We start from the raw sequence: 26,169 nt of genomic DNA on the forward strand, positions 1-26,169 counted from the left end.
ACAAGAAATCTATTCCTGCACTAGATGAACACAAAGTCAAATGAAGTTGTGTAACAGCAAAGTATCAAAAAGAAGGATGGCCACTGATGGAACTTGGTGTCCACACAATGAAAGGCCGACAGCTCAGAACTGGGAAGCAATTGCTATTCAATGTCATTTTAAGAGGCCAGTAGGGCAATGGAGCAAACTAGCTGGCGTAAGTGAAGTCATGGATCTTGGAGGAGAACCTACAACCGCCACTATACTAACTAGCATAATCCCTAACTATGTTCTAATTATCTATCCTTATACCCAGAAGTAAGTGCATTCTTCATCCATCATCAAGCAAAGTTCTTTGCACCAGACAGTGACCATTACAGAAAACCATAACAGGCCAAAATGCAAAAGTGTGGAGCCCAATCCCAACTGATGTACCTACAACACAGTTCCTACACCTAAGACTCAGGGATCATTGTAAAAGAGGGGACAGAAAGACTGTAGGAGCCAGAGAGGGAGTTTGCTATTAGATTCTGTCTCCTATAAATGGCAGATACTACACCCATGAAGTCTCATCAACATAAACATGAGCTGAACAAGAACAGCCCCAATAGACATGCTAACATGGACGAGGGAAAGTCCATCCACACAAAGCCCACCCTGCACAAAGAACTATAGGCAACTAAGGAGTGTTGAGAGCAAGAGAGACAGTCTTCCCCAGGGAAGAGTGTGGAAGAGTACACCAATTAGTTACCCAATATGGAATGTTTAGCCCTGAAAACATATCCATACACGTAACATTAAACAGTCTAAGCAGGTTGTATTTATGTTTAGGATCACACGCACATACGTAACAACAGTTAAAAAAGAGGTCATGAATTTGAGAGAGAGAAAAGGGGAGTACATTGGAGGGTTTTGAGGGAGGAAGGGGGGAAGTAAATGTAATTATATTATCTCAAAAATATTTTAAATTTATTTATAAAAAGAGCTGGTGGGTCATATGATGACCAATATACAGCAAATGCCTGGTTCAGTAAAACGATCTCCCTTAGTAAGTAAAGCAGCTGAATAATCAGAGCCAACACAGAGGCTGGGGGTCCCTAAGGGACAGCCATGTTTTCCTGCCGACTTGCTCCTTCCCACTCCCTAGCCCCAGAGGATAAGCAGAGCCTTGATCCTATGTTTCCTCTGCATCCTGGAAATTCAGCTCCTGTGCCCCCAGCTTCCAAATTGCACATCATGAGGATTCTCCTCACTCGAGATGAAACTAGTCTCTCCCTTGCTGAAGTCTGTCCCAGAGTTCTCTAGTCAAACAAAGCACTTGGCCTAATCACGTGACTCCTGACTGTTTCCACTCAGCTCCCCACTTCATGGTTTGCTGAAATCAGCCCTACCATTTCCAAGTCCAATCCAAATCTCACCTCCTATAGCATCATTTATCTCATTATGATTTTTTTGTTTTTGTTTTTTTGAGACAGGGTTTCTCGATGTAGTTTTGGTTCCTGTCCTGGATCTCGCTCTGTAGACCAGGCTGGCCTTGCACTCACAGAAATCCACCTGCCTCTGCCTCCTGAGCACTAGGTTTAAAGGTGTGCACCACCACACCCGGCCACATGACAAGATTTTCAACTGAAAGAAAGCCAAGTCCCACAGCCTGTGCTCTGTAACTTCTTCCCACACTCTCCAAAAATGGCCTGTGATACCAGAAGTCACACTTCATACAAAATTGGCATATTAAGACAATTAAAACACTGGATCTCAATACTAGCTCTAGAACCAGAAATTAATTCTGCAAATAATTATTCTGATTTTTAAAAATTATTTTGATCTCCCTTGGGGCTGTTAAGTCCCTTGGAGGCTGATGTGTCTCTTCCCCATAATTGAGCTCTGTGCTCGGCATGTGGTGGTACTCGATGATGCTTCCACCAATAAACGGGAAGAAATGACCCAGCGACAAATAAAGGGAGGAAATTAGAAAATATACTTCAAGACCTTCAAGTCAGCAGTATCTCTGTGAGCACACACACTTCTTGAAACACAACAACAGTCCTTACTATGGACTTGCTGAGCACAAATATTCCCATCCAAGCTGGAGGCACTTTGATGCGCCTATAAGAGCTTTTACTGCCCTCAGTCCCTGGAGCAAATCTAAAGATCTGGTAAGATTAGATATTCTCTCGAGAGCTCAATATAAATGATTTTGTGGGCTAGACAGCTTAGAAATGAAATCTTCTTATTACTGGATTTCCTGTCAATCCTTCGGGGAGGGAGGATATTCTCGAATGCATTGTCCCACTGATTGGCACATCCCTGTTTTCCTCAAGTGCAAGTTTCTGTCTTACACTGATCCTCTTCCTTGGGGTTCTAACAAAATAGCTAATTCTTCCATTAGAGGGAGAGACATGTAAACAATGGTCTTTCAGGAAAGAACCGTTAGTGTAAAAAGACAATAGTACTCCAGAGAGGAAGATGAAGTTGGGATTTATTGTTTCTTGTTCCACAGAAGGTGGTAGAGTGAACATTAGTGAAACACTGGTGTTGAAGCTGTGGCACTTTGATTCACTGTGCTGATACACCAAAGGGCATCTAATTCTCCCCAAACCAAAGGAAAATGGGATGCTGGCAAATTAACTGCTTCATTTTCCTACCATTTCAGAAGAAAATATGCCAGCGTCAGGGAATGAAATAGCATGGTAAAGAATTTAGCTGAGTCCCCTCAACTCATTTTGGAAAGGTTCTCCAGAGGGATTTCAGCTATTGGACAGTACATATCTTGAGAGCAGCAAACCTCCCTTCTGACTCCATGCCTTCCAGTTTTCCATCTTCAATGCTCCAATATCAGGGTCATGCAGAATGGGGAAGGCATTCCAAGTCTCCCCCAACTTTCTCTGGAATGCTTGGGAACCCATCCACCCAAGCAATGCATACACTTTGTCTTACTGGACATTTCTGTACCCTTACAAGCACCAGTGTCTGCTCAGCTGACCTACTGTGGCCTTATGTTTGAGCCTCGTGTTTGAGCCTCTCTCCATTCCACTTCTCAAGTAAGAGATTCTTAAAAGTAAGGGAATTGGAGGCTGTTGATTGTACTGTTATCCACAGTTTTAGTTTCTTTCTTTCTTTTTTTTTTTTTTAACTTACTCCCTGGCATCCAAACCATATCATTCATTCATTAGTTTATTTACTGATTTGTTTTTATCCATCTCTTCCCTCATCATTCATTTAATAATTCGTGCTCTCATCAACTATTTTCTTTTATTAACTCATTCACTCACTTTCTCTTATACATCCTAATTCTTTTTTACCTATGGCTCAGGTTTGTCAAAGTGCTGTAATGAAGGTATTATATTGACTTATATTGATAACATTTAATTTTTAGGACCCTTTCTTTTTTATTAATTTTTTTTCATTTATTTTATATACCAACCACAGTTTCCCCTCCCTCCTCTCCTCCTGTTTCCCCACTACATCTCCCATCTACCTCTCCCCCTCTCCCCTGGGAGTCAACAAAGCATGGCACATCAAGTTGAGGCAGGATCAAGCTCCTCCTCCTGCATCAAGGGTGGGCAAGGCAACCCAACATGGGGAACAGGTTCCCAAAAGTCAACTCAAGTACCAGGGACAGGCCTTGATTCCACTGCTAGGAGCCCCACAAACAGACCAAGCTACACAATGGTCACACACATGCAGACTCCCTAGCTGTCGGTCTAGAGACCGTGTGCTCCCACGAGCTCAGGTCAGCTGTCTCTGTGGGTTCCCCTGTCATGACCTTACCCCCCTGTTTAGGCCCCTTTCTTAAACAGTATCAAGGCACTGAGGTAACCAGTACCCCCAAAGGCCCTCCTATGAATTTGACTTGTTTGATTGAAGACTCTGAGCTTTATAAGGATGCTTATAACAAAATAACTCATAACTTTTAGAAGCCATCAGTCCTAATAAGTTTTCTAATAAAGCTTTCACAGTAGAAGGGCAGGGACCCCTCAGATATCTGATCCCTGCCTGGCTAGACCTTCTTTATGCTACACAGCAGCTGAAGACCACCTGGTCTACCTGCCAGCATGGCACAAACATGTTTGGGTCCCCATTTCAAGAAGATGACCATTAAGAAAAGGAAAGGAGATGGAAGCTTCCAAGTACATAGGCTAAGTACTCGGGGATCAGTTAAGTATTCTGCTGTGGAATGTTCTGTATGGCAAATGTGTTGCTGATTGGTCAATAAAACACTGATTGGCCGTTGACTAGGCAGGAAGTGTAGGCGGGACAAGGAGGAGAATAAAGCTGGGAAGTGGAAGGCTGAGTCAGAGAGACACTGCCAGCCACCATGATGACAAACAGCATGTGAAGATGCCGGTAAGCCATGAGCCATGTGGCAAGGTATAGATTAATGGAAATGGATTAATTTAAGCTGTAAGAACAGTTAGCAAGAAGCCTGCCACGGCCATACAGTTTGTAACCAATATAAGTCTCTGTGTTTACTTGGTTGGGTCTGAGGGGCTGTGGGACTGGCGGGTGAGAGAGATTTGTCCTGACTGTGGGCCAGGCAGGAAAACTTAAGCTACAGTATTCTTTATTGTCTAATTCATGTTACATCCTTCCAAGAGAACACAAGACACTGCTAGGCATCTGAGGGGTGTGTGACAGAGAAGAGGACAAGGGACAAACGGGAGAAAGAACTGGAAGCTTGCAATGCACCTAATTGAGGATTGGTGTTCTAGATGTTTCTGCTAGTCTCTCTGCAACTGTAGAGATAAAACAATATGTGCTATCAGAGGGGAAGTCTCCAAAGGTGGTATCAAAGGAACAGACACACAGAGATAAATTAACAAGTCCACCCTTTTTAGATTTATTCAATCCAAAGAAGTGTCTGTAGCAGAGACATCAAAGGCTCTGGTCAGTAGATGCCTGTTAGACTCTTGATGGTACCCAGGGCCCCATACTTGTTTCATGGAACACATTATTATCTCAGATAACAAAGTATGGTTTCCCATGGACATGTTACACTTCACTTGTGGGTAGCACTTTGACACACAGAGGGAAGAGCTTCTCTGGTCTTCAGTCTGTATGCCCCACTTTGACTAAGCCATGTCCTGTGGTTTTTTGTGCACATGCTCAATGATGATTTTAGGAGGGGATATGATATGCTACCAATGTGGGGTTCATGGGCCAATGGCAATCCATAAACTGTTTATCACTGATTGATGGTAATGTAAGTACAGGGATTGAGAGTATGTGTTAAGGACCATTTATAGCAATTTGTCAAAATGCTCAGTAGACAGCGATCTATGTGGGGTTTTTTTCCCCCCCTTTTGTATTTCATTTTTGTGTTTTACAGAAAGCATCAGCCTGAGACATTTAGAAATCAAAGATTAAAAACAAAATGAAGCAGGTCCTCCAGCACAGTTTATGAAGTTCAGCGATCACCATCCAGCTAAGTTAGTGACCAGGGCCATAGCTGCTAGTGACCAGATTTCTGTCTGCTGTCCTCAGGGAACAGAGTTCTTTCTCTGTTTACAGACTTTTCTGAACTTCCCAGTGCTACAGCTGTAAGCATAGGTGAGTTCATAGAGAATGCAGGTGGCTGCCCATGTCTGACTGCTTGTTGATTACCCACAGCATTTTAATTTATAGGTGAGCCCCCCCCCCCAATCTCCTGGCTACAGCACAATAAAAGATCTTGCCACCATGCCTACTTAAGAAACCGCACTATCCAGCCTCACATCCCCCCCATTTTTCACTCCTGGCTGAGAAAATATTGACAAGCGTTGAGTCATTCTATTACAAACCACTTCGTCTAGAAGTACAGGCCCCAAAACACACTTAACACACCCAGTTCACAAAGGTTAAGAAAGCATAAGTGAGAAGCATTGCGGGAGATTGATACCAAGGAAAATGGTGGCCTCTTACAGGGAAAGGAGGAAGTCAAGAGTTGCTCCTGGTCCCGCTGACTGATTGCCACCCATGCCACGTCTCACAGAACTGGCCTTTCCTGAGCAAAGCATGCTTGATACGCCTGGCAGCTGTGTGCTGGCCTTTCTCAACCACACTTAATCCAGGTAATATAACAGTGTAATTGTAATGCCACCTGGAAGTTGCCCGTGTCTGTTCTTCCTGGGAAATGCTAACCAGGTCCCATCCTTAATTTCAGCTAACCTCACAACATCCTAGGAAGGCAACCCTGTTCCAGTTTACAGATAAGATCCAAAAGACCTTTCTGAGGCCACACAGAAGACAATGCATGCTCAAATCACAGACATTATATTAGCCTAGAAGTAAGGAAGACTGAGGAATGCTCACCAGCCTGGGGGGCACAAGGAAATTGAGTTGGGTACCCTTGCCTCTCAAGTCCTTTGAGATGGAATGAGAGCCTGGAGGGAGGATGGGAAGTCTGGGCTTGATCCAACTGTGGAATGAGCTGTTTGCCTCTGAGGCCCCAGGGCGTCCTCTTGCCTCTTCTACAGCGGTGTTTGTTCCCTCTGCTGGTTAATGTCCCATGCTCCCAGCCCCTATCATGCCCAGATTCTAAGATCTGCTCCCAGCTTCTAGGTCAAATCTCTAAATGGCTAGGACTTTTCAGAGATTTTAGGCCTCATCTTCATTTTCTTTTTTCATGACAGTAAGAACTTTATCCATCGGAGCAGAGCAGGCAGTGGGGGTGGGGTGGGACACCAAGAGGAATGAGTAGAGTGTCCTGAGTTTCTTGAAATGCTGCATTCAAGAACCCACATCTCTGCTTACTAGTACACAGTACATGCTATGGGCTATGTTAAGGATTTTGTATTTACTAGCCATTCGGCTTCCTATGAACTCTTTTAGCAGATTATCAGTCTCACTGTATAGCTGTGGAAGTTAAAGGCTAAAGAAAGTAAGTAGGCACTACTGTAAGGTCACACTATCAACTAGCAGCTGCTAACAAGGTGCCTCGACCTCTGGCCAACATGGCACACCAATGCAGATGAAACAGAGCATTACAAATGGTCCTGGAGGAAAACTGACACCCAGCACTCATGACAAGTAGGTGATTAGTAGACACCTTATTAGAGCCAGTATTCCACTACCTGTGTGGTGTAACTTTATTCATAACTGACTCTGAAATGCTGTATTATACACACACACTTCCTTGCCTGTAACTGTTGGAAATATCTCTGTTCCCACATTGCCTTGGTCTTGGACCTAGACTCAATGTGTCCTGCTATCAAAGACATTGACTTTGTGCCAGTATGATGTTCGGAAGTGAGCTGACTCCACTGAGACACTATAGGTAAAATGCAACCGTTCTTCCCACCAAAGGCAGTAACTGTACCCTCAAGAGAAGGGTGCCAATGAGAGTATCTTTAAATATGTAAAAACAACTGATTATGCCTCAAAAGTTTATAGAACAACATAGCCCCACAGTTGGTTACTTCTTGGAAAGAACATCCAAATGTCCGATAAAAATCATCAAAAAGTGAAAAACTAGAATAGAGAGGATTCTTTGCATTTTAAAGAGACATCTGCTCCCTCCTATGTGCCTACTGTCCTGCATACATTAGAACCAGTGCTGATCAGTCTTTATCTTTCCTGTCTGTCCTGCCTGGCTACTTCTATCACACTAGACAGAACAGTGTGATCGCAATTCTTCTGTCCCCTGAAATGAACTGTAGTGCTCAGAGACCTCTTTAGCCTACTCTAGGAAAATCCTAAATAAGAGTGAAAACCTACCACTCCCAACACTGGAAGAAACAACCACTTGACATTTTGACTCCATGGTTGAGATCTGTTGGAAACTCTGAAAGTTAGGGAAGAGTCTTGTCCAGGCTTCATTCCCACTGGAGCCCAGAATTCCCCCAAACATTACCCATCCCCACACCTATGACTCCAGTCCTTCATTTGTACTCCAAGCCCACATCTGCCTACATAGCCCAGCAAGCCGTGAAACCCACAAGTTCTGTCTTACCTTGGGCCTGCTGGAGCTGTGTCGTCTTCTGGCTCTTCCACAACAGCTAGCTCTGGGGGAAGGAAAGCATCTTTGTTGACATTATTCACCCAGCTTTCTTTTGCCCTCATTGCTGTGTCCTTACTCTGCTCAGCTGAAACAGGAAATGATAGACAGAAGGGTTATCTCTCACTTCTACAATCTATAGCCTTCTCATTGGCTCCTATTAGTAAGGGCTCAGATCAGAACCTTGGGCCTTATAAGTACCAAGATGACCACTGGGACTGAGGATCAAAATTATAGCTGTTAGAGAAGCCAGTAGATTTGCGTGATTCAGTTCCCTGCCTCCCAAACTGTCTCCTGAAAGGACAGGTGTGCCTTTAAAGATATAGGTAATCCTGGAGACCACTGAAGCAAGGTTCTAACTGCCTTTAGGTTAATAGAACCTGAGTTGGAGTCAGGATTGGATATACTTAGCCAAGAGATTCTCAGAGTGATGGTAATCATTGAGCTCCTTACTAAGCATTTACTAAATGCCTACAATGGGCTAAACAAAATGTTCGACTCTGGGGTACAAAGGAAAAGGAATGATCCTAACTGAGGATGTCCCTCCAGTGCCTCTCCTATCCCACGGGTCTCCCCACAAATCCAAATTCTAAATTCACTACAACACACTGCTCTTGTGCCCCCATAAAATCTCTGTGCTGTGTCTTCAGGAGTCTCTCTTGCCTCTCAATACTCAGCATTCTCCTTACCTAAATCTTTGTATCAATTAGCATCAACTGAGTGGTGACTAATGAGCAAGAATTATGCTGAGTTCTTTGTGGACATTATCCTATGTGGTGAGGTATTTTCTAAATTCATAAACTTGGAAATTAAAAACCAAAAAGTTCAAGAAAAGTGCCTAAGGTTACATTATAAGGGTCAAGAATAATTTCGTCAGTGTTAAGATGAGGCAATATCGGGGCTTCCAAGTTTTAAATATATTCCAAGGTGGAATTTTTCCCCTACTGGTCTTGGCACACATCAGTCTAGCATCTTCAATTGCAAATGGAGTCCACCATTACCACCCAAGATTTCTTAAGGCCTGGGTATGCTTGAAAACCAAGAGAGCTTCAAGCAATGCATTGTACATTCTTAGAAGTCCATCTTTATCTGCAGTAAGTGTGACACAGTCAAAAGACTTGAAATCCCAGATGCACCATTTAGCAATATTGGGCAAGTTAACCTAAGTTCCCAATAAAGTTTATAGGCAAAGTATACTTACCTTACAAAATTGCTGTTACAGTTAAAAAATAGATAATTAACATTTGCTGTATCTTAAATGCTTTAAAGATAGTAATTTTTTTTGTCCACGAGCTGTAGTGGGTAGCTGTTTCAGCTTTGACCTTGAAGCACTGCCCCTAGTGAGGCAGCAGGTAACTGCTACACCTGCCTATGACCTGCCCCTGGGGCACAGCCTTTTGGGGCCCTTAAGACCTGGGATGAATACATGCTGGCCTCTCTTGGCTCCTCATGAACCTGGATGCTGGATTGCAGACCAAGTCAGAGTTCTCCAGAGAACCCCTCTGGACTGCACCTCACCTCTCCCAGATCCTATAACCAACCCCTTTACTGGTTTTAAGTCACCCCAAAATAAACCTCTTTTAACTACAAGATAAGCTATGTGGAATTGCCTCATTAATTGCTACTTTAACAAGCTAGACCCAGAGGTTTACAATGACTAATCTTGAGTTAAGTAGAAATGAGTTAGATAGAAATTTGTAAGCATGCAGGCAAAAATGAAGTAGTGAAATAAAAAGAATTCTAGGGGCTGGAGAGATTGCTTGGTGGTTAAGGCTACTCTTCTAGAGGACCAGGGTTCAATTCCCAGCACCCACATGACACATCACAACTGTCTGTAACTCCAGTTCAAGGGGTTCTGACACCTTCACACCAATGCACATAAAATAAATTTAAATAAATTAAAAAAGAAAGACTGAATGGAGCAATTACTTTGTAAAAGAAAGAAGAAAAGAAAGAATTCTAAATAAATTCTTATAGTCTATTAAGTAAAGTGCTGGGCTGATTAAAGAAGTACCACATGTCAAGATCATTGAACATGAAATCTGATTTCTGTCTAAATTTTTTTTGTGCTATTCAGAAGGCTCTGACTTTCCAGAGCTAAAAGCCAAAGGAACTGGGGTGGGGAATGATTCAGATGATAAAGTGTTTGCCATGCAAACATCAGGACCTGAGTTTGATACCCAGAACCTATGCTAAAAGAGCTACCTGAGGATGACTTCTGGCTTCTACACACATGCATATACTTGTATGTGTATCCATACATACCCATGTGCATAGATACACACATCAAAAAAAAGGTCAATGAAAGACATGCACATTCCTCATAAGACCCAAGCACTAGGACTATTAATTACATTTAAACATGGTGCCTGAAGAGTGGTCTTCCTCTACAGCCAGTGACTTAGCCCTATCCTCAACCATCCAAATCCAAGGCAAGAGGATTTTGAGTGAGGACATACACTATGCAAAGCACACCCCCAAATGATTTCCTTCATCAGGTTTCAGTGAAGGGTCTCACACCTTTCCCCACCCTCCTTCCTAAACAAATGTTGGCCGTGACCTCACCTGCCACTGGGAGCCTCTTCTTTCTCATGGATGCTCTGATGATGTCAGCACCATGGATTTTGTCCCTGTGCCTTTTGGCCTTAGCTTCATAAAACCATTGGCCACTCATATTCTTTAGTTGTCGGTCATCCTTAATTTTTTCAGGCAAATGTCTACAAAAGGAAAAGAACTTTACTTTGCTGAGGACCCACAGTAAATAAACAAGTTCACTCTGACACTGTACGATGAAATTTGTAAATATGAGGCAAAATGAAGCTCTTAATAATTTATGTGCCACAAACCTCCCAGATGGCTAACAAATGTTCTGCTTTTACGAAAAAAAAAAAACTAATCAGAGATGCCAAGCATGATTTTTAAAGGGTTTTATTTATTTTTATTTTATGTGTATGAATGTTTTGCATGTAAATGCATAATGGGCATGCATTACCCACAGAAGCCAGGAGAGGGTGTCAGATCCCCCCCCAAGAACTAGAGTTATAGATAGTTGTGAATTGTAAGTGCTGGGATTTGAACCCAGGTCCTCCACAAGAGGAGCAAGTGCTCTTAACCATTCTGTCTGAAACTTCTCAAGAGCAGATTCACTTCTTAGTTGTAGTCTTTTATGTCTACCATTCAAATGAGCACACCAGAGAGGAGTGATGGAGAAAGCATCTCTGGCCATTTCCTCATCTTTAAAATGGGGTTAAATGTCCCATCTCATGGGGTTTCTCTGAGATTAAATTAAAACACTTAAACCACCCTCCTCACCTGCCAAGGGCCTATTAGGCATTTACTGGACAACTAGTGTGTGATAAGCAGTTCCTTGGTTCTTCCCTTTTCAGTGAATCGAGTTTATCGGAGATTTTCCTGGAAGTCTGTGAAGGAAGGGGGCATGATGCTTTGTGCGCTGAGGCAGGCTAAAATGAGGAAGTACAGGCAAGTTCCATCAGTGCCAAGGTTGCTTTTAAGGGTTCCATAATTATTCATGCTCAATGAATAACTAAAACCTAAAGAGCAAACCAACCAATGCCCTCCTAAAGCATCCCCAATTTGTATCAGTTGGGAAAAAATGGTGTTCTAATCAATGAGTCTTTTAACCTCTACATCCTTCTAGTCAATAAAATGAGAATCCCAAATTTATCTTTTCTTACTCATGGAGATGCACTCAGAGTAAAATCCAACAAAAAGCCTTGGGGAAACTTTTAACTCTTGAAAAATAATGTGTTGCACAAATCCAAGTGGGTTTATGATTTTTACTCCAACTGGGTTTATGATTTTTACTCAAGCTTAGATGCTCCTTATCTATGTGGCAAGTCTGTATTAGCCAGAGAATGTGAATGGGCCATTGTAGTGGCCAGGCAGGGGATGAGGACCGCACACAGGCACATCTGGAAATGGAGAAGAAGCTGGAGGGGCAGTTACCCAGGCTCCACAACGATAGGCTCCTCTTTCCTGAGTATGCTTGAGGAAATGGCTTCCTTGCCTGTCACATATAAACTCTCTACTAGAATCTCTCCCCCTCCCCCATCTCCCAAACACCTGGGAAGAAATGATTCTGCTCCAAACGTGCTCCTCATAGTTCTTAGTCATACAGCCTGTGTTCAAATCCTGGCAGGGACAGCATCATTAGTTCATAGCCCTGAGTCAGCAAAGGCCTGTGGTTCTTACTAAATGCTTCTAATGGTTAGTTGCTCATTGCCTAAGGTTTTTGACCAAGCAGACAGTCCTGACTGGGCAACTGGCTGTAGTTCTTATTATTTCTTCTTCCAACAGGAGCAAGATTCTGCCAAATTCTAGAAGAAGAAAAAAATTCCACCTCTCCTTGGTCAGATGGGGCTCCTGGAAGGAGGGTCTTTGTTTCATATACATTTGCCTTGTGCCTTAAAAAGCAATGTGCTTGAAGAGTAAAGGAATGCTGTGTGAGGAACTGTTCACCTGGCTTCAGACTGCCTTTTTTGGGTTTGTTTCCCAGCAGACACTCCTAAACCCCACTTGCCAGCACACTCAAGTTCTTATTGCCCTCAAAACTGCTCTTTTATGATCTGTCGGTATTAGAGGTAGAAAAGTACAGCTGGGCTCCGGAGACTCTCCCAAATAGGACCAAAGCCTTGTTTGAATTCTACCTGAACGTGACAACGGACAGGTTAGTGTTCCTTGTTTGTGAAGATGGAGGAAATAAGATCTACCCTTGAAGACTTCTGAGATAATTCATTGAGGTGTTTTGCCTAGAAGCACTTAGCCTTGCCCATCTTTTTATAAAGAGGCCAATGACCTCTCTCAGCATAGTCTCCCTCCTGCTGCTGCAGGTCTAGCCTGAGCATCACAAAGACATGCTTCCTTTTTCCTAGTTCCCACAGTGCCTCCCTTCAGCATTCACAGTATCCCAAGACTCTGTTTGCACGTCTGTTTCACCTGTTTCAACTGTGGACTCTACAAACACCTTGAATACAAGGGTTACATCCTTATCGCCATTTATAGTCTTCCCATGAAGCACAGAGGCTGCTACAAGGTTGATACCCAGTAACTGTTTGTTGAGTGAGTAAGTCATTGAGCAGTTAAGTGCTCAACAGCCACTCCAGTCTGAGTAAAAGAAATAACGAAGATCCCGTCACTGCCAAGTTTCAGGGGACCAGACCCCACCATAGTGGCAGGGTTTTCTGATGAGGTAGGACTGCTCATCTCTCATCAGAACAGGAAAAAACAGATCATGAAATACGGTTACCTGTCAGCATACCACAAACCCTCCCAGCAGAGCAACTCCCAGTTTCTCTTCATGAGATTGTTTTTGTTAACTGGAAAGTACTTTGCAATAGATCCTTTAGAGGTCTTTGCAGCTCTTGACCTCTCTAAAGGTTTTTTGTTTGTTTGTTTGTTTGTTTGTTTGTTTGTTTTTGGTTTTTCGAGACAGAGGTTCTCTGTGTAGCTTTGCACATTTCCTGGATCAGGCTGGCCTTGAACTCACAAAGATCCTCCTGCTTCTGCCTCCCGAGTGCTGGGACCTCTCTCATCTTAATAACTGCCTGCAAGGCCCTGGAGGACTCACAAATAGCCCAGGCTATGTGCGTTATGCCTATGGAGACACACAGCCCCAGAAGAGACTGGTAAGCATCATGGTAAGGACAAGGTTTCTGGCTCTTTTGTTTGAAAGCGGCAAAAGAAGGAGAATTTTTCAAATTTAATGAGGGCCATTTTGGTATTTCCTAATATGATTATTTCTGCTGGGTTTAATATCCTCTGGGGTTTTTTTTTTCTATCTTGGTCACTTGTTATATTCTGCAGATGACTCCATATGTGTGACATCAAATATCAAGTTTGTAAAGATGTCAATCATTTGAATAACCCCCCTGTGGTGGTGCTAAAACCTTTTCTTCCAATTGCTCTGTTATCTTTCCTTTCTTCTGATTTAAGGTTGAATGAGCCATATTAGCATTGGATTTTCTAATTGCTGCACTGTCTAGCTGAAGTGGGAAAGGGTAAATTTCTGGGAACTGACACTGTTCACGCTTCATCACCCTTTCTACACATGTATGTTATGTTTAACGTAGCATAAAGAAAATGCCTGGTAAACACTGGTGGACATCAGGACATCATTCATTCCAAAAATGCCACTGTCCTGTCAGCCTTCCAGACCAAGCGTCCAGTGGGTCTTCTGCACAGTACCCCATCTGCCCATTAACATCTGCATAAGCTCTGCTTGCATGAGTTCACACTTAGCCTCTACATGGCATTTCATCCTTCTGATTTCACTACAAAGAACTTAGTCAATAGCAAAAGATGGCCGTTGTGTCTGCTCTGTATGCTAAATGCCACATTTAAACCTTTTCTGGTCATTTGGTCACTTGGTCATTCATTAATTTCCTAACATATACCAGGCATTGGGCATAAAACTCAGTCTACAGCCATGATGGCCAGTGGCCATTCTTTTCAGTGCACAGGGAATGTGCAGACTAAAGAGGAAAACAAGAACAATGGAATTTTCCAGACTGGATTCAAGTTGTCCCCAGCCCACCTCCTTCTCACTGTGTATACACATGCACTCTAACTTCCAGCTCCTTGACATGATTGACAAAGGCCTGACATCATAGGCAAGACCTGATCAATACTACCTACTCAGATGTGGGTAGGAAAGCTCAGCAGACCAGTCAAAGAGATGCTCATATTCATTCTCCTGAGTCAGTCCCTCCCCTACCCCAAAAGCCCCGCAATATATTCCAGGAAAGATGATAAGATTGTATGACTTAAGAATGGCCTCCATGTCTAAACTAAATGATTCAGGCCCAGAGAACTTAAGAGACTTGCTCAGGGTAACACAGAGCCGGACCCAGAAGTTAGCTTGACTCTCAGCAATCCCGTCCCATGGGTAAAACCTAAGAAGATTTTGGTTTCTAAGGCAGTTCTCACTCTTCATTCTTTCTACCATTCTTTCTCTTAAGCATTGATGAAGAAACTGGAAAACAACAGACCTGGAAAGAAAATGAGCTGAAATATCCCTTACAATCATGAAAAATGCATTTTTGAGATGCAGGCATGTCACAGATCCCCACAAAGCTGCTGAGAAGCAGCACAGAGTGCAAAAGCCCAAGGCTTTGGAGTTGGATCAGCAGGACTGTCGTCTTACAGGCTGCTTACCCTCTTCCACTCTATCTCCCCATCCCCTGGAGGGGGTTGAGCTACACTGTTCGGAGAACAAAAGGAAAATGCATGTGAAGCCCCCTCAATGCTGCAGCCCGGGGATAAACACTGATTTCTTTTTTGCTTTGCTTTCATGGAAAACACCACCAGAGATCCTGGAAACCAGTTCTTCAGTGAAAACTGCCTTCATTTAAAAAGAAGCAACGTCCTAAAGAGGCAGCTGAGAATCATAAGATGTGGTGGCGGTTGAGATGGTATCTACTGCAAAAAACGCCCATCACTGTAGATGTGGTTGTATGCATATGGGGGTCAGGACGTGGTGCTGGTGTGGTGTACAGACAGATATGTGCATCAGTTTCCTGCTGGGAGGGTGACGCAAAGCACAGGAAACGCCACCTCAGCAGTATGTCATTTTCAAACCATAAAAGTCTAAAATTACACACACATGTGTGTAGTAATGTTTCCCTCAAGGGTGGAAGAGTCAGACAGAGGGCCAGGGTGGAAGAGAGGAAAACATCTATCTTGATATCTGTTTCTCTGTTGACCTATTAAACATCTCCACTCAGGAGTTAGGGACACAAGATGATAGCAACTTGAGCCCAATGCTTGTGACTGAAGAAGAAATAGCACAGAAGTCAGATGTGGCATTAAGAGTAACCTGGGGCTGTTGCCGTCTCATGTGCACCCTAGAGACCTTGTGTTGGAGAATATTATTTTAAGGTGTGTTACTTTTGTTTATGTTGCATTCGCTTAACTCTGTGAAGCTGTGTTACCGTGCCTGTCTAAAACTCCTGATGGCCTAATAAAGAACTGAACAGCCAATAACAAGACAGGAGAAAGGATAGGTGGGGCTGGCAGGCAGTGAGAAAATATAAAAGGAGGAATCTGAAAGGAGAAGTAGCCAGAGAAGCAGGAGGACCCGGGGGCCAGCCACCCAGCTATACAGCAAGTCATGGAGTAAGTGTAAGATTTACAGAAGTAAGAGAATGGGAAAAGCCCAGAGGCAAAAGGTAGATGGGCTAATTTAGGTTAAGAAAAGTTGACAAGAAGCAAGCCAAGCTAAGGCCAGGCATTCATAATTAAGAATATGATTAAATCTCCATGTGTGATTTATTTGGGATCTGGGTGGCAGATTCCCCAAAAGAATAAAAAACCCCTCCAACAACCTTGTGAGGATTTCCCGTGGGTCCAAGTCCATATGCTACACTGACAGCTTGGGTGGTTTAGGAAGTGAGCATGTCTCCTGCATGATGTTCATTTTTATCACCCATGAAATCAGAGTGGAAGGCAGCCTACAACCTACACTATCCCCAAAGAGTCTTGCATGGATTTGGACATGAGCAATTGGAAGCATTAGATGTATGGAAAGTGGCAAACCAGCTTCCATGAGAATATAAACCTTATCTATAGCCTCACTGACAAGGATTCTGAATCAGTGGCTGGCTTTGTAGAAACAGTACAAGAGTCCTCCATTGGCGTCCTCACAGCTATGGGACAGCTGTATTCCTAACGCCCAAAACGATTAACAAATGAAAGTCATTAACAACTGAAATCCTAGTGCATGAGAAACTGAGGCAGAAGGAGTACCACATTTTGAAGCTAGCCTGGGCCACACAATTCATGGGAAAGGGACTAGAGAGATGGCTCAGTGAGAAAAAATGCTTTCTACCCAAGCATGAGGATCTGACTTCAATCCTCAGAACCAACATGAAGCCAGGTACAGCAACACACATCTATAAGCCCTGTACTTCTACAGCAAGATGGGAGGCAGAGATGGGAGAACCACTCACAGCCCACATAGCCTGATGCCTGTAGTGGTGAACAATAAAAGAGACTGTGTCTCAAAAACTGTGGAAATGGAGGGCCAATGCCCAAGCTTTTTTTGACCTATACATGCATTCCATGACACACATATACATGCCTGCATTCTCACACACACACACACACACACACACACACACACACACACACCCTCCACACATACAGAATAGATAGTAGTGGCAGGTTTACTTTTCTAATGATGCTCACTATAATTAACACACCCCCAGATTGGCTTAGACAAGAAGGACAACTGAAGCTGTAAAATTGTGTTAGAACAAAATTTAGATTTTCAAATTTCCAATTGACAATCCTTTAAATGGATAAAGGCCATAGGATAGCAAATCCCTTAAGGACTGGGACCATGTCTTCAATCATCTTCAGATACCAATTTCATTATCCTCCAGGGCAGTTTCTTCATTTACAAGATATACAACTATATGTTATTGCATGAAAAATAGTTGAGACTTCGGGGAGTAATTCCTTGATAAGGAACCAAACTATTAGGCGGCACTCTCTGTGCCTTTTGAGAGGCACAAGCTGAGTGGTAGGAAGGAGGATTCAAATGTGCCCATCGTCTTTTGCATGCCAGGAAGATTAAGAAGCATTTTTACAGTCTGACTTGGTCAGGACCTGCTCATTCTTGGTCTCTGAGTTGAATCTCAGAAAGGAGGTTAAGTGACTTGCCCTAATGAGCCACAGCTGATCAACTACTGGTGGTGGGATTTGACTCCGGGTTCCCTGTGTCGATGACTGAACTCTCGTTTCTCGGTTCTGAAAACAAAAACTTTCAGTGAGCAGCATGAGACAGACATAAAGTGCTGGACCGAGATCATGGCTTTGTCAATGACCAACTGTGAGATCCTGGGTAATACATTTCCCCTCTCCCTGCTTTGCCATCCTGCCTGTCTGTAAAATGACTGAGGTTTACAACTGATCCCGGGTAATACATTTCCCCTCTCCCTGCTTCACCATCCTGCCTGTCTGTAAAATGACTGAGGCAGAGTAACAACAACATGTCTTGCCAGAGCTATCAAGCCATAACTGACCAAAGAGGGAAGATAAACTGTGAAGGATTACAGAGGAGCTGCTGAGCCAAAGCCCCAGGAGGATCGCTTTCAGCAACCAGAGACCCTGTCCTGGCCCAGGCTGAGAACCACCCCCTACAAATCCCTTTGGCCCCAAAGCAACTTGGTTGCAGAGCCACATTCTTGGGACACATCAAATGAGGCTCTTTCAGTAGGATCCACAGTCCTGTGACCGTCTGCCCTTTCCAGGGCACATTGGCACTAGTCCTAAGGGCCTGGTCCCACCTGTGATCAAGTCCACAAGAGATTCTTGGTGCCTAGTTAGAAAGATGCCCAAGAAGTGTTAGTAGCTCGGCCTGACACAAGACTTTTTGCCACCTCTAGGCTTCTTTCTATCATGTATTTACAACAGCAATAAAACAGCGTGCCAGGAACCCTCAGAATCCTGCCAGGCCCTCCCAAAACAACAGACTCAAGGAGAATCTCCTGAAGGACACAGAGCACTACCTCAGAGGCTGTGGCCCAGTGGTTCCTTGCCCCTAAGTGGACGGTACAGTCCTAGCCTTGCCAAGGCTCAGGGCTGTGACAAGAACCACAAGAGGATAAAGTTTAGCAAAAGGTTTGTAAACTGCAAGTGGGTGGAGCATTAATGCTGCTGCAAAGTTCTGGCGGCTGAATTGGTATCAGTCCTCTACATTTGCAGGTGACATGGGAGAGAGCATGATCCCATTCTCATGATCACAGCTCCATGTCAGCCTGGTATCATGACTGACACCCCCTCCTCCACTGGTATGTCTCAGAGACAGAAAAAGTCAGTAGAGATCAGGATTTGACTCTCACTTGTGACACCTACTAGTTGGGTAGATCACCCACTCTCACATAGTAAATTTCCACATGTAATCAACTGGGGTCATCATATCCTGCTCCATTGCTCAACTGCACAAAAGAGAGCAAGATCAAGAGAAATAATGAGCATCTTAATCCCTTTGTAACTTGCCAAGCACCGTTCATTTACTGTCCTCGGTAGCAATGATCGGACACGTTGTAGTGCTTGAATTGAGCTTTTTTAATAAAGCATTCCTGTTTTATTAGTGAGAGTCAATACAAACAAATCCATCATTTGTAGCCCGGGTATTCCAGGAAATAAGAGCATGGCTTATTTTTCCTTCTGGAAATCTGGGATTGGGACCATTAAGCCAATACCGCTAATTTGCTTTCAAGAACTCTTTTGCTGCTTTCAAAACACAGAGACAGTAAGTAGGTGGCAGGACCCAGACCCTAGAAGGGACAGTGAACAATTAAGTCCAGTCACTCAGCAGCATGCTCTGTGTTCTTTCTACTGTGGAGATGAGTGGAAGTGGTAGGAATGTTGACGGGGAACATTTGGGTTATATTCCAAAGGGATCGTAGGTCAAATTGGCACTTTTCTTTGAAGGACCCAAGTCAAATGGAAAGTTGACCTGTTTGAAGAGCACTTTTAATTTTGCTCTTAAAACCAATTATAGCAATTCTGGAAGTATTTAGAAATATGAACTACTTTTCTTATTTTTTTAAACTTTAAAAATTAAAATTTATTTTTGGTTGTGAGCCTAGCCTTTAACGGCTGAGCCATCTCTTATGGCACACGCCTTTAATCCCAGCACTTGGGAGGCAGAGCCAGGCAGATCTTTGTGAGTTCGAGGCCAGCCTGGTCTACAGAGCGAGATCCAGGAAAGGTACAAAGCTACACAGAGAAACCCTGTCTCAAAAAAAAAAAATTAAAATTTAACTTAGGTCACAATTCTTTATCAAAAAGATCCTGAGTCTGAGGCCAGATTGGATTATACAGCAACACTGTCTCAATCTCAAATCTCTCTCTCTCTCTCTCTCTCTCTCTCTCTCTCTCTCTCTCTCTCTCTCACACACACACACACACACACACACACACACACACACACACACACACACACACAAAACTACCAGCTACATTTCTTTTCCTTTTCTGTTTTTTAAATTTTTCTTTATTTTTCATGTGCAGTATTGAACGTGTGTGTGTATATGCGCGCGCACACGCACGCACGCATGCACACAGGAACATGTGGAGACCAGAGATTGACAATACATATTCATCCTCAATTGCTCTCCATCTTACATTTTTTTCATACAGAGTCTCTCACTGAAGCTGGAACCCACTCATTCAGCTATACTGGCTAGCCAGTAAGTCTCAAAGGTCCTCGGTTTCTGTCTTCCCAGCAATGAACTAGAAACACATGTGGTCATGCCTGGCAGGTCATTATGCTTAGGCGGCAAACACTTGAATGACTGAACTATCCCTCCAGCACCTTTTTCTGTTGGTTATTTGCTTTTTGGTTTTGTTTTGTTTTGTTTTTTAAGAGATAGGGTTTTATATAATAACCTAGGCTAGCACTGAACTCCAGGCAATCCTCCTGACTCAGACTCCCATATTCTAGGACTACAGAACAGACATAAGCCATCATGCCTGGTTCTGTGCCTCATTTTAAACAGAGTCAAAAGCATCTCTGGGTATGTTTCTGTTTGGGGAGGTAGGATGTCACTGTATTGCCCACACTGATCACAAACTGTGAGCTTAAATGGTCCCATCTCACTCTCCTGAGCAGCTTGAACTACAGGTCCACGCCACATGCCTGGCCAAAGTTTTTAATCCAGACCCTATTTCCGGCAGGAGTACAGCAGGTAAATTAACAAGCATCAGGAGCTGGGGGGAGTGGCACATGCCTTTAATCCCAGCACTCAGGAGGTAGAGGCAGGAGGATCTCTATGAGTTGGAGGCCAGTCTGATCTACAGAGCACGTTCCAGGACAGGCTTCAAAGCTACACAGAGAAAAACCCTGTCTCAAAAACCAAAAACCAAACCAAATGAAACCAAACAAACAAAAGGAAAGAAAGAGAGAAAGTAACATCAGGAGGAAGAAGTTCTGTCCAGGAAGTTAATCTAAAATTGGAATGCGTAAGTTTAGGCTGCAAGACAAATTACCAGTTATGACTGAAAAGAAAACAGCCCCATTTTCTGTGGACCGCCTCTCCCTTCCCTCATACCCAAGTTCTCTGCTGGCCTCTTACCTGACTCTCTCCTCTTCAGCCCTCTTCAGGGCTGCATCCCGCTGCAGAACCTTTAAAATGGCATCTTGCTCCTCCTCTGTCAGGAAGCTTAAGTCAATCATTTTGAAGTGTACACAAAAAGAACAGTAGTAACAAACGTGGCCTGGGATTCTCAGGGGAAAACAGCTAAAAAGATAACCAGGATGGTTACAGGATACAAAAACGAAATATCTTATTTGGTAGTAAAAAGTCTTGTCTGGGCTCCACAAAAGTTTTAGGCAGATGACATCAAAATCCTAAAAGTAAGGTCCCTGGAGGTAGTAGCAGTCTGTGGGATGATGACTAGGTCTCAGGAAGAAGCTTCATTCCTTTCGTGTGCCTTCCGCAACATTCCTTGAGTGTACCCTCTCTGGACCAGCCTTAGACATAGACTCTCCACGATCATCACCATCTTGAGAGACAGTCACCTTGGTGCATCCCTGACCTGGAGGATCAGGAGACAACAAACACCAGTCAATGAGAAGTCCCTGTCTTTAAGCACTGCTCAGTGGTACATTTTAAAATGACCAGAGGTGATGGTTTTTGAGCGGAGGAAACCAGTTCTGCCAGCTTCCTGAGCTCAAGGTCAATGTGTCAAAGATATGCTTCCACCCAGTTCTAGATCACAGAGGTGGAGCACACAAAGATGCCTGTCAGTGTTTAACAACCCACCTGAGCAGTGGAGGCTCTCTCTCTAGAAATTCCTGCCTAAAAAGTGATGCTGGAGTTCAACAGGCCCAGGAAGAAGCAACTGCAGGTGTCAGGGAATTATGGGGGAAAAAACAGAAAATAGAGATTCTAAGTGCTCGCCTCTGCAGGTGGGAGCATTTCGCTGGCATGGATCTGTATTCTGTAATGCAGCAGAACTCACCCTGGGCAGATCTAGCACATGCTGTAGTTACTGTTGGCTCAGCTGCACCTCCAGCCTTCACTGGAGGGACTTGGCCTGCAGGAACCTGCCAAGCTTGTCTTTCTTCATTTCTGAACACTTAATGATATGCACATATAAACTGGGGGAAAGGAAGAAAGAGATAGAGTTCCAAAACACCCCCATGCCAAGTCAGCACCTTTGAGTCACAAGACAGGTAAGAAGCCTATTTTACTAGAAGTATCCTAAAAATGGGTGAAATAAGAGGGTGAAATTTGAAGAATGCCATGAGGCAAAACCTTAGAGATGATTTACTCGATTATGGGTCCTTTTAACAAGTCTAGAGCTGCCTATGTGGAACAGACTCTCAAAGCCATGTGCTTAAGCAATTCTTAAAGCAGCCCCATTTAAGAAGAAAAAAATGTGTACACAAGTGAGTGGAGTTTATAGGTACCTTGCAAAACAGAACTGCTGGGCAGCTACCATAAGCCACTGGCTTGCTAGCTATAAGCCATTAATCAAGTTACTCCACCCGAGGTCTTACCTGCTCCTTTATACTCAGCATTAGGATGTCCTTCGCAGACTGTAATGATTAAATAAAGCAGTGACTATAAAAAGAATATATCTTGCACCCTGTACCAAAACCAGCCACTGAAAATACATCCTGGTCTCCCTTTGGAGCCCAGACTTTTGTTGCCAAATAAGATTGTGCTTGGTCAAAACTGACTCCAACTTTTTTGTTTGTTTTTGTATTTTTTTCTTATTGATTTTCTTTTTGTAATTTGTTTTGATTTTCATTTTTTGTTGTTTTTTTTGATAAAGAGAGAACATGCAGTCGGGTGATAAGGGAGGTTGGGAAAATCTGTGAGGCTAAGGAGAGGAGAAGAATATAATAAAAATATATTGTATGAAAACAATTTTAATAAACATTTTTAAAAGAGAAAATAAATGTTCACTCACAAACACAAAGATTTTGCTTGGTTGTCTGTTTTCCATTTGTCTTTGTGATATGAAATGTGAGCTTCATAAACAGAAACTGATGACTTTGTTTCATTTTCCTGTAGCTCTTTTATCTTGCCACAGTAACTACACACACACACACACACACACACACACACACACACATATATGTGAATACATTATTTCAATAGTTTCTTTTTAAAAACTTCATGTACTGGCATAGGCTCTAACCTGCCTGTCTGCCTTGGAATCTGCTCATTCTTCAAGGCAGATCAAAGTTACCACCTCCATGAAGCCTTTACTAACTTCCATAGCCAGCAGTAAAACCTAGAATACATTAAATTATTGTTCTCAACTTTTCATGCCCTCCCTGTAACAGACTTGAACCTGACCCACCTGATTCAGGATCACTCTGGCTGACCCACAGCTACAAAAGAGAGAAACAAATGCTTATTGTTAGAAACCACTAAAGTTTCACATTTGCAGCAAAGCCTAGCTGATACAAAGCTTCCTCCTTTGCCATTTATATATGTGTGTGTGTGTGTGTATGTATGTGTTGTGTGTATACATATATATATATGAATATGTGTATATATACATGTGTGAATATATATTTCATGAATGCATATGGATATTTATTTCCTTTATCTGTATATAATTACAATAGTGAGTGTTATATGTTATTGGAAGAGAGATGCCCTACTATAATTGCTCTCAGACCCCTCTATTTTACTGAATCTCTGGATGTGACTAAATATATGAACAAATCAGTCAATCAGTTTCAACACACACCATTACCAAGACATAGTCATCTCTGTTCTTCTCTTCTTTTACACCCAGCAACTTCCTCAGATCCCCAAGGTCGGCAAGGAGATGGATCTAGACCACTCACTTAGAACTGCACCCACAGTGAGACCTTCCCTGCACTGCCACGCGGTGGAGTAAGAGATTGCTTCTATGGTCAAGGAGTTGGGACAGGACGAGAGAACACTTTCAGTCGTCTCACAGTAGTGATGGGGAGGGCTGCCGAAGGCACAATGTTGGTTTCCACACCTCCAAGGAAAAAAAGGCAAGCTAACCGGTACTTGTGTGTACTGATGTCTAAGGGTCAAAGTAAAAACCAAAATAAAAGCTCCTCCTATGGCAGGCTGTCAGCAAGGCGGAGGGTAATTTTCTCATTTCCCAGTGCAGTGCAGGGCTGGAACCCTCTCCTCCTAGGTGGGTAGTCAGGGGTCCCTATTCAGCAGACTGTTAGAGGCTGCCCCAGAGCACATCCTTACCTGCTCCCACGACTTCAGACGGCATTTAGCTAGGAGCTAAATGAGTGTTTCTTTCATTCCCTCACTCAGCCAATAGAGAGCCCTGTATACTTCTACACACTAGAGGGGCAGCAAAGGGCAAGGGAGGAAGTGTTTCCTGCTGTGTAGACCTTACATGTGACAAGCAAGAGACTGGTCACATTAAATAATGCAACCAATTCTTTCTAAACTTCACAGTCTAAATAATCAAACTATGTATCATGTTGGAAGGTAACAAGTGCTACAGAAGAAAAAAGCGGAAGAGGAAGTTGAGTAACCATGTGAGAGAAGGGGGATTTGGTTAGGGTAGGCCTCACTGACATGACATTTGAACAAAAACTTGAGAAAGATGAAGAGATGTGCCATGCTGATATCAGAGCACCCTGAGGTGGGAGTGAAAACCACAAATTGTCTAGGGCTGGGTACCACAGAGTGAGCCAGGATAACAGGAAGAGCAGGTCAGAGAGGAAGTGGTCCAGACTGCACTGGGTATTGGAAGGACTGTAAGGTTCTGGCTCTCAGTCTGAGATGGAGCAGCGTTAAGGAGAGGCAGGTAAAGAGAGAAGGGTGTGAATGTTTCCTAAGTGCCTCAGACATGCCTGGTACTCACTCTGCTTCTCCACAGAACGATGCTAAGGTGGGTCCTGTGTTTTGACAAAGAGACTGAGACCAAAGAAGGCTTTTTGCCATCAAGTGAGATTGGCATTTACCAATTGTTTTGACGTGATAGCCCACCTTGTTGTTGGCATCTTATTCAGTACCCACTTCAACACAGACTCCTTAAAATGAGGTGGCAAAATAAAGTTCTTCTGTCTGTAGACCATCATTCTCTTCTCAAAGCATAAAGGAATCGCGGCCTCGTGGCTATAAGAAGATGTTATATCCCCTGAAGGGCCTGGCACTCTTACCACCCTCTCCCTCTAGAAGGGGATAATAATATTTATGAAGGAGGGGAAGCCAAAAAACATTCCTGTATTCACAGGGATCACTGATTCACATGAGTCACAGAAGTATCGCAGCGGCAAGTAGAAAGTTTCCTGTGTGTTCAGCCTCCCACCCATCTTTGGCATGCTGCCAAGTGATCGTTCTATAACTCAGATCCAAACGAAACATATGCTAAGCTGAAAACCCTTTGCTGTCTTTTCATGGTCCAATAACTGAAGCTAAAAGTCCTTAATATGGCCTGGGAACTCACACCTCTTTCTTCCTCAAGCTCTTTCCCTTCAGAACCAGTCATGCCGAGCACTTAGAGTTCCTTTGGTCACTGGGTCTTTGCATAGGCTAGTCTTGCCTTCTGGTTCCTAATTTACACGCTCCTTACTGTGCTTGTCTCCTTTTCTAACTGCTCTAGGCCAGGTTGGAGTCCCTCCGCTGTGTTCTGTTAGCATCTGACTCAGACTATCGCAACAGACATCAATCAGCCCGTCTCAAACTCGGGTCCACTCATTTGCCACCCACTGATTTAGAGGTACGGTTTGGGTTTCTGAGAGTTTTATGTCCGCAGCAACTGCCACTCAAATAGGGATGAAAATATTGGTAGAAATTAAAGAAGGGGGGGGTGGGGGGGGGGGGCGCAGAGCATCTACTTCCCATAAACCCAGCTTTAGGACCCAGGAGTAAGAACTCAAATCCACATTACCCACTGCGTTCTAGCTCCAGATCTTGTACCGGGTTTGAACATCACATGGCTTCTCTTAGACTCTTGCCTTAGAGAAGAATCTAAGAATCCCATGAGGATGAGTGAGTGCATTCTTTTCTTTAGGGACATTATTAAAAAGTGCTGGTGAGCCGGGCGGTGGTGGCGCACGCCTTTAATCCCAGCACTCGGGAGGCAGAGCCAGGCGGATCTCTGTGAGTTCGAGGCCAGCCTGGGCTACCAAGTGAGTTCCAGGAGAGGCGCAAAGCTACACAGAGAAACCCTGTCTCGAAAAAAACAAAAAAAAACAAAAAAAAACAAAAAAAAAAAAA

At 43.5% G+C, this 26,169-nt stretch overlaps 1 protein-coding gene across 13 annotated transcripts in view; it reads right to left on the reverse strand.

Moving 5' to 3' along the window:
- Positions 1-26,169, reverse strand: part of Sytl2 (synaptotagmin like 2) — a 110,574-nt gene that overhangs the window by 43,465 nt on the left and 40,940 nt on the right. For 8 of the 13 annotated variants that reach the window (XM_052762125.1, XM_052762123.1, XM_052762121.1 and 5 more), the window contains exons 2-4: positions 21,058-21,520; positions 10,520-10,671; positions 7,910-8,042 (exon numbers count right to left, since the gene is read on the reverse strand). In XM_052762125.1, coding sequence (XP_052618085.1) covers positions 7,910-8,042; positions 10,520-10,671; positions 21,058-21,158 — 386 coding nt within the window. In that variant the 5' untranslated portion in view covers positions 21,159-21,520. The remainder of the gene's footprint in view (positions 1-7,909; positions 8,043-10,519; positions 10,672-21,057; positions 21,521-26,169) is intronic. The other 5 variants (XM_052762124.1, XM_052762122.1, XM_052762133.1 and 2 more) reach the window with 1 other exon arrangement.

The sequence above is a fragment of the Peromyscus californicus genome, unplaced genomic scaffold (assembly GCF_007827085.1).
Source record: "Peromyscus californicus insignis strain IS unplaced genomic scaffold, ASM782708v3 Scaffold_4__1_contigs__length_199733344, whole genome shotgun sequence".
NCBI classification, from domain to species: Eukaryota; Metazoa; Chordata; class Mammalia; order Rodentia; family Cricetidae; genus Peromyscus; species Peromyscus californicus.